The sequence below is a fragment of the Alosa alosa genome, chromosome 2 (genome assembly GCF_017589495.1).
Source record: "Alosa alosa isolate M-15738 ecotype Scorff River chromosome 2, AALO_Geno_1.1, whole genome shotgun sequence".
Classification (NCBI taxonomy): Eukaryota; Metazoa; Chordata; class Actinopteri; order Clupeiformes; family Clupeidae; genus Alosa; species Alosa alosa.
Window position 1 is genome coordinate 2,484,796 of NC_063190.1, and position 14,973 is coordinate 2,499,768.

General features: G+C 44.7%; 1 protein-coding gene across 2 annotated transcripts; it reads left to right on the top strand.

Moving 5' to 3' along the window:
• The first annotated feature begins 6,259 nt into the window (after positions 1-6,259).
• Positions 6,260-14,317, top strand: LOC125311578 (HMG domain-containing protein 3-like). Of its 2 annotated transcripts, XM_048269784.1 has the most exons (19): positions 6,260-6,366; positions 6,818-7,097; positions 7,253-7,381; positions 7,476-7,499; positions 7,625-7,705; positions 8,223-8,582; positions 8,724-8,852; positions 8,952-8,987; positions 10,265-10,513; positions 10,716-10,844; positions 10,932-11,051; positions 11,140-11,336; positions 11,510-11,649; positions 11,768-11,969; positions 12,069-12,185; positions 12,260-12,465; positions 12,826-12,973; positions 13,097-13,845; positions 14,169-14,317. In XM_048269784.1, exons 14-18 carry the CDS (start codon positions 11,819-11,821, stop codon positions 13,795-13,797), a joined length of 1,323 nt encoding a protein of 440 aa, XP_048125741.1. In that variant the 5' UTR covers positions 6,260-6,366; positions 6,818-7,097; positions 7,253-7,381; positions 7,476-7,499; positions 7,625-7,705; positions 8,223-8,582; positions 8,724-8,852; positions 8,952-8,987; positions 10,265-10,513; positions 10,716-10,844; positions 10,932-11,051; positions 11,140-11,336; positions 11,510-11,649; positions 11,768-11,818; the 3' UTR covers positions 13,798-13,845; positions 14,169-14,317. The 2 variants fall into 2 exon arrangements, with proteins under 2 accessions (XP_048125741.1, XP_048125750.1); XM_048269793.1 differs by lacking the exons at positions 6,818-7,097; positions 7,253-7,381; positions 7,476-7,499; ... (2 more) ...; positions 8,724-8,852; positions 8,952-8,987 and having other exon boundaries at positions 6,344-6,366; positions 11,140-11,649.
• Positions 14,318-14,973: the final 656 nt, after the last annotated feature.

Here is a 14,973-nt window from a genome sequence, read left to right on the forward strand (position 1 = left end):
TGTGTGTCAACTTGGTTCGCTTGCACTGGTTGCAGAGTTTTTAGTATCCGATGTTCCCTCCAGAGACATTTTGCTCGGGTTTGATTTTTTATCGCAGTATGGTGCGGTGGTTGATCTGCGCAATAAACACTGCCAAATAATGGGCCAGACGTTCATCTTAATCCCTCTTTGGAGCCGCAACCGGTTGTTATTCAGGCCGATACGGTGGTGCCTCCTCGCAGTGAAGCCATTGTTTTGGGTCAGCTCCAAAGTGGTTGGGGAGATTATGCTCAAGGGATGTTGGAGCCCTCTCCTTCCATCTCTAAACATTGTGACATTTTGGTAGCTCGAGTTATTTGCAAAGTCCAGCAAGGTGTCTTGCCCATTCGTGTTATTAATGTGACTAATGATGGCTTAATGTTAAAGAGTGGAATGAAAGTAGGCACTTTATTTACTGATGTAGAAGTGGATCATGACATGTCAGGGAGTTGTGTAGGGGAAGAAAGTGCGCATTGGACAGTTGACACCTTACTGAGTCAGTTTGGGGTGGGGCAGAAGGGGTTTTCCCTGGATCAGTTGAAAGCTGTTAGGGATTTGCAACATGGCAGTCTTTAGTCAGGGAGAGGCTGATTTGGGCAGGACCCATCTGACCCTACACGAGATTGATACAGGTGATTCCAAACCAGTTAAGATGCACCCGCGCAGAGTCCCACTTCACTTACAGCAGGAGGTGACAGACAATCTGAAGCAAATGCTTGCTAGTGGTATTATCAGCCCTTCTTGTAGCCCGTGGGCAGCACCAGTGGTGTTGGTTAAGAAGAAAGGGGGCGGGTTGAGATTTTGCGTGGACTACAGGAAGCTCAATGAAGTGACTAGAAAGGACGCGTATCCCCTTCCCAGAATTGACGATGCTTTGGATAGCCTAAGCCATGCGTGTTGGTTTTCTACTCTAGATCTAGTAAGTGGCTATTGGCAGGTCGAGGTCGACCCCAAGGATTGTCCTAAGACCGCGTATGCCACACGCCAGGGGTTGTTCGAGTTCAATGTTCTAAGTTTTGGCCTTTGTAATGCGCCTAGCACTTTTCAGCGTCTGATGGACCTTGTACTCGCTGATCTGCAGTGGACTACTTGTTTAGTTTATTTAGACGACATAATCGTCTTTGGACGCACTTTCCATGAGCATCTGACACGCCTGGATGGTGTTCTGGAGAAGTTGGTCAAGGTCAAGCCATCTAAATGTGATCTATTTTCCACACGGGTTCATTATCTCGGACATGTTATCTCCGCTGAAGGAGTAATGCCAGATCCAGCTAAAGTGCAGGCAGTAAGGGAGTGGCCTGTTCCCACTAGTCAGACTGAGGTGCAGAGTTTCCTTGGGCTAGCTTCATATTACAGACGCTTTGTGAGAGAATTTGCGGATATTGCTCGCCCTTTGCACCAGTTGACAGAGAAGGGAAGGCGGTTTCGATGGAGTGACTACTGTCAAAGCGCTTTTGATCAACTAAAAACTTGTTTAATCACTGCTCCTGTATTGGCTTATCCAGACCCCAATAAACCATTCCTCTTGGATACAGACGCGAGTGATGTGGGGATTGGGGCAGTGTTATCTCAAGAGGATGGTGGGTTGGAGCGTGTGGTGGCGTATGCTAGTAGAGCTCTTACAAAGCAGGAACGCAAATATGCCACAACAAAAAAGGAACTTTTGAGTATGGTTACTTTCACTAAACATTTTCGACATTACTTGTTGGGGAAGGCATTTGTATTGCGAACCGATCATAACACACTACGCTGGTTGCACAATTTCCAGGGCTTGGAGGGACAGCTGGCTCGCTGGGTCGAGCAGCTTGCGAATTTTCAATATGAGATTGTCCATCGCCCAGGTAAATTGCATAGCAATGCTGATGCCCTTTCCAGGCTGCCTGCTTTCCTTGAGGAAAGACCTCGGTCGAATCAACATAATCCTCAGGCAGTGGCTGATGCGGTCGAATCAAAGGTCTGTGCAGTGCAGGAGTGTCCATCCCGTGTAGAGTCTGTAGAAGTGGATGAGCTGTCTCAGGCACAAATAGCTGATGGGGAGTTGGGCCGAATAATTGAGTATAAAAAACAAGCTGATGGTAGGTTGAAGCCAGATGATCTCGATCCGCAAAAATATGCTCCTGTCTGGGGTCAGCTTGAAGTACGGGGGGCTAGATTAGTAAGGATTCCGCCTGCTCACTCAGATGCTACTTCCCAGGTGCAGGTGGTGTTGCCTCGGGCAATGGTGCCTAAAGTTTTAGAGCAGCTTCATAGTGTTTCCACCGCAGGTCATCTGGGGGTGCAAAAACTGCAGGGGAAGGTTAAGGATCGATTCTATTGGCCAGGCTGGTTCGAGGATGTCAGGGGGTGGGTGCGGGAATGTGTTGATTGTGGTTCCCGCAAGGCTCAGGGCAAGCAACCGTGTGCACCTTTGCAGCCATCAGTTACATCTAGGCCTTTTGAACGAGTGGCCCTTGACATCCTTGGTCCTTTACCACTGACACCGGGGAAGAATCAATATATACTGGTTATTGGTGATTATTTCTCTAAGTGGACCGAGGCTTTTCCATTGCCAAACCAAGAAGCGGCCACTGTGGCCAAAGTGTTGACCGAGAAATGGGTGTGCCGGTTTGGGGTACCTCGGAGCCTTCACTCCGACCAAGGTCGTAATTTTGAGTCGACTTTGTTTAAAGAATTGTGTAAACTTTTGCACATGCATAAATCTAGGACATCTCCTTACCATCCCCAGTCCGATGGGCTAATTGAACGGTTCAATCGTACACTTTTGGATATGCTTTCTCTCTTCGTTCAAGATAATCAGTTGAACTGGGATACACTTTTGCCTTATGTTATGTTAGCTTATCGTAGCAGTGTCCATGCTAGCACCTCTTTCACTCCCTACAGAGTGTTGTTTGGACAGGAAATTGTCTTGCCTATTGATGTTATGTTAGGGGTTGGACCTCAAGAGACCTTTACCTCTGTGGACAATTATGTGTCTAAGTTGAGGGAGACATTGTCTACTGTAGTAGAGGCGGTTAAAAAACCAGGCCAAGGCCTCAGAACAACAGAAAGCGGCATACGATTTCAGAGTTAACTTTCAGTATTACTCAGAAGGGGAATTGGTTTGGGTACAGAACAAGGCCAGGAAGCGGGGTGTGTGTCCAAAGCTGCAGAGACGGTACAAAGGGCCTTTTAGGGTGGTGGACCGGGTGACTGATGTGCTTTATAGACTTCTCCTTGTGGATGGTGGTAAGGAGAGTGTTATCCACTTTAATCGGCTCAAACCTTGTACTTCTTTCTCGGCAGTGCCATCAAAACCAGTGCCATCATCCCATGTGAGCGGGCCAGCAGATCGTGTGATTCCCTTCGGACAACGCCAGCCTCAAGGGGTCCAGTTTGGTGCCAGCTGGGTCCCGCTTTGCCGATCAGGACAAGCTGCTGCTACAAAAGTGCAGGAGCCACCAATGTGGCAGGCTGACCAGAGTGTAACACCAGAGGGTGCCAGGAGCCCGTTGGCCCCGTTGGGGGAGGCAGCAACCTCTCAGGTGACTGGCTTGGTGGATCAGGGACCACAAGGAACTCAGCCCAGCACGGTTCCCAGCACGTCTTCGGAAGGGGGACGTCCCGCCCGTCAATGGAGGCCACCAGTCTGGTCTGGTGATTATCGGATGTCACCATAGTGGGGTGACTCGGGGACGAGTCCTTTTTTTTCCAAGAGGGGGGAAAGTGTGATGTGTGAATTGTGGGACTGGGGATTGTTAATCAGCTGGGACTGAATTTGGACTAATTGAATGAACTGCAACAGGTGAGGCTGATTGGGGTTACCTGAAATGGAACTGACAAAAGGGGAATGGGGGAAACGAGAAGGGAGACGGCTGCGGTTCGACACTCTTGGGTGTGGGAGGGTGTCGTTCGCAGTCATTTAGGATTGCCGGCGACGAAGACAGGTAGCCTAGCCGGGTTATTCGCTTCCTGAGTTAAGAGGGGAGGTTTGCTGCCTCCTGTATGTAGCCAGGGCTGGGGCCTTAGTAGAGTGGGGAGCCGCGTCTGTCTGCTGTCTGGTGTTCCGTGGCGTGGGGTGAGCCGATACGTCCTCCCTCCACGTCTGCGCTGTCCAGCTCCATTGGGACTCGGAAATCAGCGCCACAAACTCAGACCCCAGAAGTTTAATGTCGACAAAAAAAAAATTTCCTTCATGTGTGGCCCTAATACTCCGTCGTACGTTACTGTATATTGAGTGTTTTTTTTTTTGTGTATTTTGTATTTTTTAAAGTAGTTTTTAAAATTGGTAATTCTATTTTTACTTGATTACATTTTGAGTGAAGTATTGTACTTCGCTACATCTCAAATCCCATCTGTTACTGAGTAAAAAAAAAAAAAAAGTTAAGACTAAGGACAACCGAAAGGAACATTGCACCCGGAACCACTACAGTGACAATCAGCATGTAGCCAGAGCGAGCCAGAGCCCGTTTACGTTAGACTGATGTAGCCTACATAGGGCATATCAAGCTGGCGCCAGTCTTTCTGAAAGCGATGGAGATGGAGGTGGATCATTCACGAGATACCTCAGATTACCTGTGTAACCTAGGAAGTGTATTTTCTGCTCTTTCAATGGGTTGTCTCAGTTCGATTGCGGAGATATTCAAGCAGTTTAACACCATGGGATTTCGTGTTTAAATGTTTGTGCTCACCTTTCCTTGGAAAGAAGTTTATTAGCAGCTGTTTCCCCTCATTTTGATCTCTCTCTTTATCCTGTTTTTGCCTTTGTGTTTTGGTAATCCGACTTGGTTTTCTGGGAGAAAGGCATTGAGCCAGCAGCACAACAATTAGCGGTCCACTAGCGGTACTAGCGGTACACGCAAGCAAGGACTCGCGATTGCGCTGACCACCAGACACCGGACAGCATGGTAAAATTAACGGGTGACAGCAGAGGCCACGGCATCATGCCGGATTCGAACCAGCAATGCTACTGGCACAATTACTAATGTGCTTCACACAGCGACGTCTTCTCAATAGTGCTACGGAAGCGCTGCTTAACTAGTGCTTGGTGTTATATACATTATTAGAGTCTCATGACGCTGGCTATTGCGTGTAGGTGAAAGGTCCTCCTCTTCGTAAAATTGATTTTTATTTTTCTGGCTGTTGCAATTGATATCAATGATTAATATGAATGCCCTCAGTAAACAGCACACCAAACAGAAAGCAAACAGTTACAAACAGTCACGCACTTGGCTTCATAAGAGATTGCACGTGCCCGCCCGCACACAGACTCGCGAATGCGCTGACTGGACAGCGGTCAAATTAACAGGAGATCGCATGACAGCGGCGGCCAAATCATCAAGCAGGATTCAAACCGGTGATGCTGGCACAATCCTTCATGTGCTTCGCACAGCCACGTCTTGTCAATTGTGCTATGCAAGCGCTGCTTAACGTAGTGATCGGTGTTATACACATTATTAGAGTCTCGTGACGCTGGTTTTTATTTCTCTGGCTGTTGCAATTGATATCAATGATTAATATGAATGCCCTCAGTAAACAGCACATCAAACAGAAAGCAAACAGTTACAAACAGTCACGCACTTGGCTTCATAAGAGATTGTGTACACTACTGGACACTAAACACACACATACATGCAGGCAAGCACCCCCCCACCAACAACAACACACACACAAGCGAAAACTCACACAAAGAATAAGTATAAATATATATAGTCTTTTGATCCCGTGAGGGAAATTTGGTCTCTGCATTTAACCCAATCCGTGAATTAGTGAAACACACACAGCACACAGTGAACACACAGTGAGGTGAAGCACACACTAATCCCGGCGCAGTGAGCTGCCTGCTACAACAGCGGCGCTCGGGGAGCAGTGAGGGGTTAGGTGCCTTGCTCCAAAGGCACTTCAGCCATGGCCCACTGGTCGGGGCTCAAACCGGCAACCCTCCGGTTACAAGTCCAGAGTGCTAACCAGTAGGCCATGGCTGCCCCAAAGAAGCACGTATATTAAGCAAACACATGCGCACACACACACATTTACACAAAGGTTGCAAGAATAGGGTTGGAGACAAATTGACAAGTGTGATTTTGCGGAGAGAATGTGCAGGACTCAGCAGCGCTCCTATTTTGTACCGCATTGCGGTACATCTAGTTTTCTAAAAAACGAGCTAGAATCCCGTCTTCTCCAAGCCAAGGGCTTCTCCTCTACTCCGCTAGGAACGCAACCAGTAGGGGGCGATGAGCTTACTTTCCCTCCCTATATTCCAGTCTTCCGTATGGCAGTGACGCTCAAAGATCCAACTGGCAGTGTCGTTCGCTATGGTCGTTGGTCTCTGAAAGACGCTAACCCCTACTGTGGCAGTGGCAGTGGTAATTGGTATGTTCAAATGTTACGTGGCATGTTTTTTTTTCATTCAGTGAATTCTCAGCTTGGCTTGCTGTCTGAATGATAGGGGGAACTGCCATTATGTCTAGTAAATAAGATTCCTTTGATGTAGTAGAGTTCCTGCCGTCTCGTAGATCTTTTAGCACCACAGACACATGCCACCGGAAATACGTAATAACATTCAGAAGAAGGTGTGCAAAAGTTATGCGTTCTGAAAGCACAAGCCAAGTTGATATGTCAATCAGTCAATCGGTATATTACGTACAGAGTAAAGTCATCATGTAGCATGGTCCCAAAGCTCTGCAAAACTCAATAAACCACACTGCTTCAAACCAAAGCATCATTTTGCTAGACATTTTTTAGGTAGACCTTGGTTTGTAAACAAAAACACCTTATTTTCGCCAGTCTATTTTATTATATTATTTTTTTTTTATTTGTCAAGAGTCCTCATATGAACCTGAGAGAGACAGCCATGGAGAGACCAGAGAGCGGTCTAGAAGGCCCTGTCACCATGGAAGTGACTGTAGAGATTCATCAAGACCACATTTATCAAAAACCAGTTCCAGTTGAGGTGCTTAATGTGTTGCCTATAGAAGACATAGCAGAACTGGGTGGTGTCACCAAGAACTGCAAGTATTGCAGACAACCTGTTATGTGCTCAGTAAAGCATATGCAGGATCGCCATTTAAAGCATGCCATACATTTTGAATCCGATGGCATTGGTGAGTGTTTTACAGTTCCCATTCTCAAACAACTTGTATGCTTTGTCCTGTTTCATAAATGGGTTTTATTTAATTAGATCTACAAGTAAAAAATATATTGAATGCACATATCAGCAGAGATTGTATAATGTCTAAATAGGTGTCTTTCCTTACAGAAAAATTCACCATTCCCTGTTTTTGTGAAATGGGATTGCGAGAGAAGAACAGGTGCCTTTGGCATTGTCCTAAGTGTCACCATATTCTGAGCCGTGCTGATAGTTTTAAGCGGCACCTTTCCCAACACGGTTTGTACAAATTACCATTTGTTCTGCTGATGTGCTGCCATTCACATAATGATGTATCCCTACAAATTTGTTTTCTGTTCTTTTTATGTTGCAGGATTTGAAGTTACTGACCGGGAAGGTACACAGTCATGTGAAAGTCATCTGTGGCTATCCAAATACATTCTACTTTTCTGATGTCATTTAGGTTTTTTTCTTTTTTTGTTGTTGTTGTTTGTCTTTTTTGCATGTTTGGGGCATATCAAGGGAGACCCCAAGTGGTGAAACAGTGTATCTACCCCACGGAAAGGACTCCAGAGAGGAATGATGAACACATTAGTCAGACTGGTAAGAATTTTAACCCTTAAGTCGGTATGGAAATGTTGGAAATTGAGTTGTAAAGAATATCTGGGTTCATTGATATTTGAACCCAGATATAGTCATTTGATTCTGCCAATGTGCTTCCCTTAACATAATGATCAGTGTTTCCCACAGAATTTAATTCTATTTGTGGTGGTAGGTTTGCAGAATTAACTCGAATGCAACAGTTTTTAACAAATTAGTGCAGCTCGGTTTTGATTCTAACCAGATTTAAGCACAATTTAGTGCAACCAGGAAAATCATTGTGTGGTGGTCAATGTTGATATTGTGGTGGGCCGCCACAAATAAATCAATGTATGGGAAACACTGATGATGTCCTATTTTGATTTTATTCTGCACTTTTCATGTCTCAAGTCTTATTATCACTGAGCAGGAAGGGCAAGGTACACAGTCACTTGAATGTCATCTGTGGCTATCCAAATACATTCTATTTTTGTGTTATGTTATTATGTTTGTTTTTGTATCACAATTTCCTTTTTAAAAGACAAGTCCTCTTATGAACCTGAGGGCGAGAGAGCTGGGGAGAGACCAGAGAGTGATCTGGATGGCTCTGGCCCGATGCAGAATGACGAAGACATAGACGAGCTTGTAGGGAAGGCTGCTGACAGCATGGAAGTAGCTGCAGGAATTCCTGAAGACCACATGTATCTTAAGACTGACTATAAATCTAGAGAAAAGAAGGTTCCAGTTGAGCTGCTTGCTGTGTTGCCTACAGAAGACATAGAAGAACTTGGTGGTGGCACCTAGAACTGCAAGTATTGCAGACAACCTGTTCTGTGCACAGCAAAGCATATGAAGGATCGGCATTTAAAGCATGCCATACATTTTGAATACAATGGCATTGGTGAGTTCCCATTCTTAAACAGCTTGTATGCTTTGTCCTGTTTCATAAATGGGTTTTTATTTAATTAGATCTACAAGTTTAAAATATATGGAATGCACATAACAGCAAAGAGAAGGTATAAAAAGTTGTCTTTCCCTACAGAAAAATTCATCATTTCCTGTTTTTGTGCAATGGGATGGCGCGAGAAAAACAGGTGCCATTGGCATTGTCCTACGTGTCCACTTACTATAAGCCGTACTGATGCTTTTAAGGTTCACCTTTCCCAACATGGTTTGTACAAATTGCCATATACTCTGCTTATCTCCTGCTCTTGATGTAATCACTTATATGCCCCTATCTTCATTTTTATCTGTTCTTTTCATGTTGCAGGTTTTAAAATCATGAAGATTAAAAAGAAATACAAAGGTACATAGTCATATGGCAGTGTTTCCCACAGAATTGAATTCTGTTTGTGGTGGTAGGTTTGCAGAATTAACTTGAATGCAACAGTTTTTAACAAATTAGCGCAGCAATTTAGCCAGTCGACTTTTATGCCAACAATTGCAGGATTGTTAATGTTTTCTTTAAAAGTGCATGTAGTTTCACTGAGAGACAAGGAGAGGCTGTGCAAAGGTGCACACATAGCTCTACAATGAACAACTTCCATCCAATTTAAATACAGTAGTACAACATGGAAAATCATTGTGTGGTGGTCAGTGTTGATATTGTGGTGGGCCGGCACAAATAAGCCAATGTATGGGAAACAGTACATATATAAATAAATATAAATATATACATGATGACTTTACTCTGTACGTAATATACCGATTGACTGATTGACATATCAACTTGGCCTGTGCTTTCAGAACGCATAACTTTTGCACACCTTCTTCTGAATGTTATTACGTATTTCCGGTGGCATGTGTCTGTGGTGCTAAAAGATCTACGAGACGGCAGGAACTCTACTACATCACACTGTCATTCAAAAGTTTGGGATCACTTAGAAATGTCCATTCCACTCCAAGAATACCATCTGAGATCAGTTGCATTGTTTTTTTTAATCAGGGCAGCAGTTTTCAGATTACATTATGTGCTTACATAATTGCAAAAGAGTTCTCCAATGTTTTTTTCAGTTACGGCTTCCACACACAGTTGCGTTCCGTCAACGCATGCCAGTGGGTGTTCCCGACGGTAGCTATGCAAATGACTTAAGGTATAACCGTAATTTGATTGGCTGGTGCAGTCTGTTGTTCGCTTGTTCATAATTTGATTGGCTGGTGCCGTCTGTTGTTTGCTTGTTCGTAATTTGATTGGCTGGTGCTGTCCATCGGTGCAGCAACAGCTGAACTTCTCAACGCGAGCGACACAACGGACCCACAATTCAGTTGGGCAACGGATGACGTAAGCCCATGTAAAGTGAACGGGATGTGTCTCCAGCACTGCAACGCACACAACTGTGTGTATGAGCCGTTAGCCTCTAAAAATGATATCAGATTAGTAAACAGAATGTGCCTTTGGAACATTGGATGAATGGTTGCTGATAATGGCCAATGTAGATATTGCATTAAAGACCAGCCGCTTCTTTCTACAACAGTCATTTACAACATTAATGATGAAAACAAGGGCATTTCTTAGTGACTCCAAACTTGAACGGTAGTGTATATATACTGTATATAATTTTTTTATTATTGTTATTATTTAAGAAGTACGACTGCTGAAGCACCAAGGCCCAGCATTTGACGAGGAAGACCTAGAAAAGCTTGTGAGGCAGCCCGCTGACATCATGGACACGACGGCTGAGCTTCCTGATGAGGTGTCCTCAAAAGAGAATAAAGCGCGAAGTGGTGGCACCATGAACTGCAAGTATTGCAGTAAACCTATCCGCTGCACACAAAAGCACATGCACTTTCGGCATTTAAATCATGCCATACATTTCGAAGCCAGTGGCATTAGTGAGTGTTTTACAGTTCCCATTCTTAATAAACTTGCATGCTTACTAGTCCTGTTTTGTAAATGGCTTCTTATTTAATTTGATTATATAAGTATAAATAGTATAGATCATTTGTATAGAATTATACAAGTTATACAAGTTATACATATATGAAATGCACATATTAGCAAAGGGAAGGTATAAAGAATTGTCTCTCCTTACAGAAAAATTCACCTTTCCCTGTTTTTGTAAAATGGGATCGCTGGAGAAGAACAGGAGCCATTGGCATTGTCCTACGTGTAGTCTTGTTCTGACACGCACCGTCAGCTTCATGAGACACCTGTCCACACACGGTGTGTACAAATGGTCATTTGTTCTGCTGATATGCTGTCCTCAATGATGCTCTATTTGAATTTCATTCTGTTCATATTATGTTGCAGGTTTTAAAGTCAGCAAGCAGGAACAGCATAAAAAGGGTACCGGTTTTAAAGTCAGGGCACAGGAATACCGTAACAATGGTTCAGGTTTCAAAGTCATGGAGCACAAACACCGTAAAAAAGGTAAGAGTCATGTGAATGTCAGCTGTGGCTATCCAAATACATTCTACTTCTCTATGTGTTCTGTCATTAAGTTTCTGTATTTGTTTAGCATCTTCCTGTGTCAAAGACAAGTCCTCGCATGAGCCTGAGCAAGAGCGAGAGAGAGAGAGAGCTGAGGACACACGGTGGAGCGACCTGGAGGGCCCTGAGCCCTTATCAGATGAGGAAGACCCAGACATGCTCGTACGGCCCACTGACCCAAAGGACACGGCTCCAGAAATCCTAAGTCGTAAACACATTAGACAGGTGACTGAGTACATCTGGAGAGCCAAGAGAGTCCCAGCCGAGCTGCCCCACGACTTGGCCACCAAAGAGAGAGAAGTGCCAGAGAGCTTTGAGCCCACAGAGACCACATGTCCATATTGCCCTGGTCCCAGTCCCCCAGGTCATTTAACTTGAATAATCTTTTTTTTTTTCAGCCATATCTGTCTACGTGAAAGTGTGCCGTATCTGCAGTCATCCCGTGAGGTTTCAGGACTACCGGTCAGGATTCCATAATTTCAACAGCAAAACAATCGTAACAATTCCTCTCTGTTCCCTGCTGACAGCAGGACTTGGGGTAAGTACCCCTAAGAAGTCACTTGTGCGTGTGTATTCAGTGCATATGGTATCTTGATTTAAAATGGTGATACTATATCCACAAATACACATTTGTTGTCTTTGGAATATCTTCGTAGAATCACATTGCCATAGGGCAGCTCATTCAAACGTTGGAGAGCCATTTGTCAATGGGCCTCCCTGTGGATGAGATCAGAAGGGTGTTCCATCACTTCAACGCACTCAGGCAGCACGAGTACTCCTATTGCTGTGTCCGGTGTGGCCCCAGCCCTCCTGTTCTCATTGCAGACGCTGACTGTAAGGTCTTGTTTGATGTGCCAGGTAGGACAACCGGTGGCATACTGTTTCTGTCACATTTACCGCTTTTCTAATTGAAGTGGTCGCCCTGCAACTTGTATATGTTTTACTGCCTTATTCCAGGTGACCACTTCAAGCGTCCATACAGAAACCATGTTAAACCAGAGGATACAGCCGTTAATATGCGAGACCGGTGGCAGACCCTTGAGAAACGCATGGTCGCTGCTGGACTTTGTGATGGTAAGAATAGTGGGGAAACCATGGTGACTCCATCTGTCACGTCACACCTGACATGTTACTTTTGTATCCCGAAGGTGCCAAGGTTGCCAATCCATACACCTGTCCTGTCACATACTCCTCCTTCACACCATGGCTTGGTGAGGAGGTCCGAGTGAGTGATGTCGTCCCGAAGACTGAAGTGCTGAAAGGTTTATTTCAAAAGGGCCAATCACCTTCCTCGGAGATTGTCTTTGCGACTGATGAGGAAGCCGCCATACTGAAAGTGTTGGAATCAAATTCAGTGAGTTGGTTTAACTGTTAAAGCAACACTGTAGTTCATTTGCTGTAAAATAAAGGCTTCAAACTCATTTGGATGGCAGTGACTTACAGTATGGAGAATGGAAACTTCTGCATGGCCAGGCGGCCTGATGTTGCACTATGTGACGTGATTGTCATGGGCAGAAGCATGGCCCTGTTTGTTGGTAGTAGACGAATAGGGGAACCCCGCAGTGCTAAATGGCTGCCCAGTAATACTCAGTAGGGGGTGTGTCCATAACAACATGTGGAACGTTTTCAACAATGCCTATTTCTTATAACCCAACTCCCTCTCTAATGTAATGCTGAGCTAACAGTGTTACTGCACTGCATCTGCCCCCTGTAGCCAAAGAGGAGTGACCTGGTGAAGGCATGCAATGGCCTCGGAGTCCCTCTCTCTGGCAGCATCAGTGATTTAATGCACAGACTGAAGGAGCTCCTGCTTTATAAGGAGCTGCACCCGAACATGTTTGTCAAACTTCAAAAGGCTGGTGGTAAGGCCAAACAAATATTTTTTTCTTAGCATCAATGACATGTTATTTTATTACAGGCTAATTGTAAGAATCATGTGTAGTGTTTGTATTTGTTTCAAATACATTTATTTTTGTCCACTATAGGTGGCATATTCTACTTGACCTGCATCCATTCTGTTGTATATTATCACTCTCCATTGTGGTGGCCAGAGTCGGCGCGGGACCATGGGGATGCTCTGTTAAGTTTCAAGCACCCTCCCACTGTAGTTATTTCTGATATTGCGGGGCGAGTGGCAAAGCATGTGAACGATCGCACAGATCTGCGCTTTTTCCAACCAAACGATGGCTGTCTGTGTGATGACAGTGAGGAAAATGTGCAGGCCGCAAAGGAGAAATGGCTAAAGGCCCGTTTGCCATGGGTCACAGGTGCCGGCGTGACGCCCCAGGCCACCTGTGCAGACACGTTCCCCTGCAGTGACCGATACTCTACACCGCACCCCGTGACGGGCACCGATGCGAGGTTCTCTTTGTATCCTCACCTGCATCAAAGGAACCCAAAGCATCCAGAGGAGTTGCTGAGGAACCTGGAGCTGGCTCCTGATTTAGCCGCGCTGGTCAACTCTTCCATGACAGAGCCGCTGAGCAGGGAGCTCTGCTTCAGCCGCCATCACTTCGGCCACATGGAGGAGGACCATTACAAGTTCTCCTTGCGCCTGTATTTTCACCTCCACAATCTCACACTCAACAAGAGACACACAAACGCCCTGCAGCAGCAAACACAGACACCCCGGCATATTAGTGATGACGCAGAGGAAGGCCAAGCGACTGGAATGGACTCTGGCTGACCAGGGTCCCGCAGTCCTCTGAAAAGAAACAGGGAGGAGTTGGAGGCTGTGAGTTAAGACATTGTTACTGTTTTTTTTTTGGTGTGTGTGTGTGGGGGGGGTGTCACTTTTTATGTCTCTACCTGGAGGAAAACTTTTGTCTGGTTGGGTCTGTCCATTTCACTGGTCAGCGTTAAATTCAGTCCAGGCCATGTGAGGTCAAGGTCAAGGACAGGTCAAGGTTAAATTCAGTCCAGGTCATAAGGTGACACCAGACAGACATACCAGAGGCATACCAACCAATGCTGTGTGAAGTTAATTTTATTCTGAGCATGACATAGTGCTGAATACTATGTGCTGACATTCTGTTGATAATTTTTCATCTTTGACAGACTTAAGATGACCACTGCTACATCAAGTATTGGAAAGGAATCCATGGCAACAAGCCTTGCTACCCAAGCCCTCAGTGCTTTTGTAAATAAATCTTTATAAATATATGTTTAGGTGTAACTAAATAAAAAGTTCTGGACTTGCAATACAATTATTTTGACTTGTGGTCATTCAGTACTATTTTATTAGATTTACTTACATTCAGGAAGTTTTTAGCATGCGTTCCCCATCGTTTTATCGTCTTCTGTAACTACAGTTGGTGGTGCAGGTCACATTAATAGCTTTCACAGTCACAATTCATTTTGGAGCACCACCATATGTTTTACAGGATGTTGCTGTAAGTGGTTTTGGATAAAGGCATCTGCCAAATGAATAAATGTGAAATTTCATAGGATTGCTAAAGCCTGCTTCACAAAGCAGTTATTAAGTTATTACGTGTTTTACATAAAGTTTGTGCCCTGTGTGTGTAGCCTTATATTTTATTATTATTTTTAGAATGTATCATTTGTTGGTATTTTGCTGTGATCTGTCAGCTGATTGTCAAAGCTGTCAACTCCCTGTGGAAGGCAGCAGGGTTAGGAGATGGCAGTGTGGCAAAGGCTCAGAGACCACAGCAGACCAGGGGACATTGCTGGATGAAGTGCACAACAAACAGCTTGAGTGGCCTGTTGCATTATATTAACAGTATTGTGTCCCATTGGACTCATTACATTAGTTAGATTAAACAAAAAATACTCTACCATCTTTATTATAGATTAATCAACTTCTAGCCTTCACTCACACAACAAAGTGTTGTTTCAAGTAACA

What these genes read in the sequence shown, in the direction of transcription:
- LOC125311578 (XM_048269784.1), top strand. Translation starts at nt 11,819, where the DNA reads ATGGGCCTCCCTGTGGATGAGATCAGAAGGGTGTTCCATCACTTCAAC. An exon ending in AAGTGTTGGAATCAAATTCA is followed by an intron (nt 12,466 to 12,825) that starts GTGAGTTGGTTT and finishes TGCCCCCTGTAG; the next exon opens with CCAAAGAGGAGTGACCTGGT. An exon ending in CAAACTTCAAAAGGCTGGTG is followed by an intron (nt 12,974 to 13,096) that starts GTAAGGCCAAAC and finishes TGTCCACTATAG; the next exon opens with GTGGCATATTCTACTTGACC.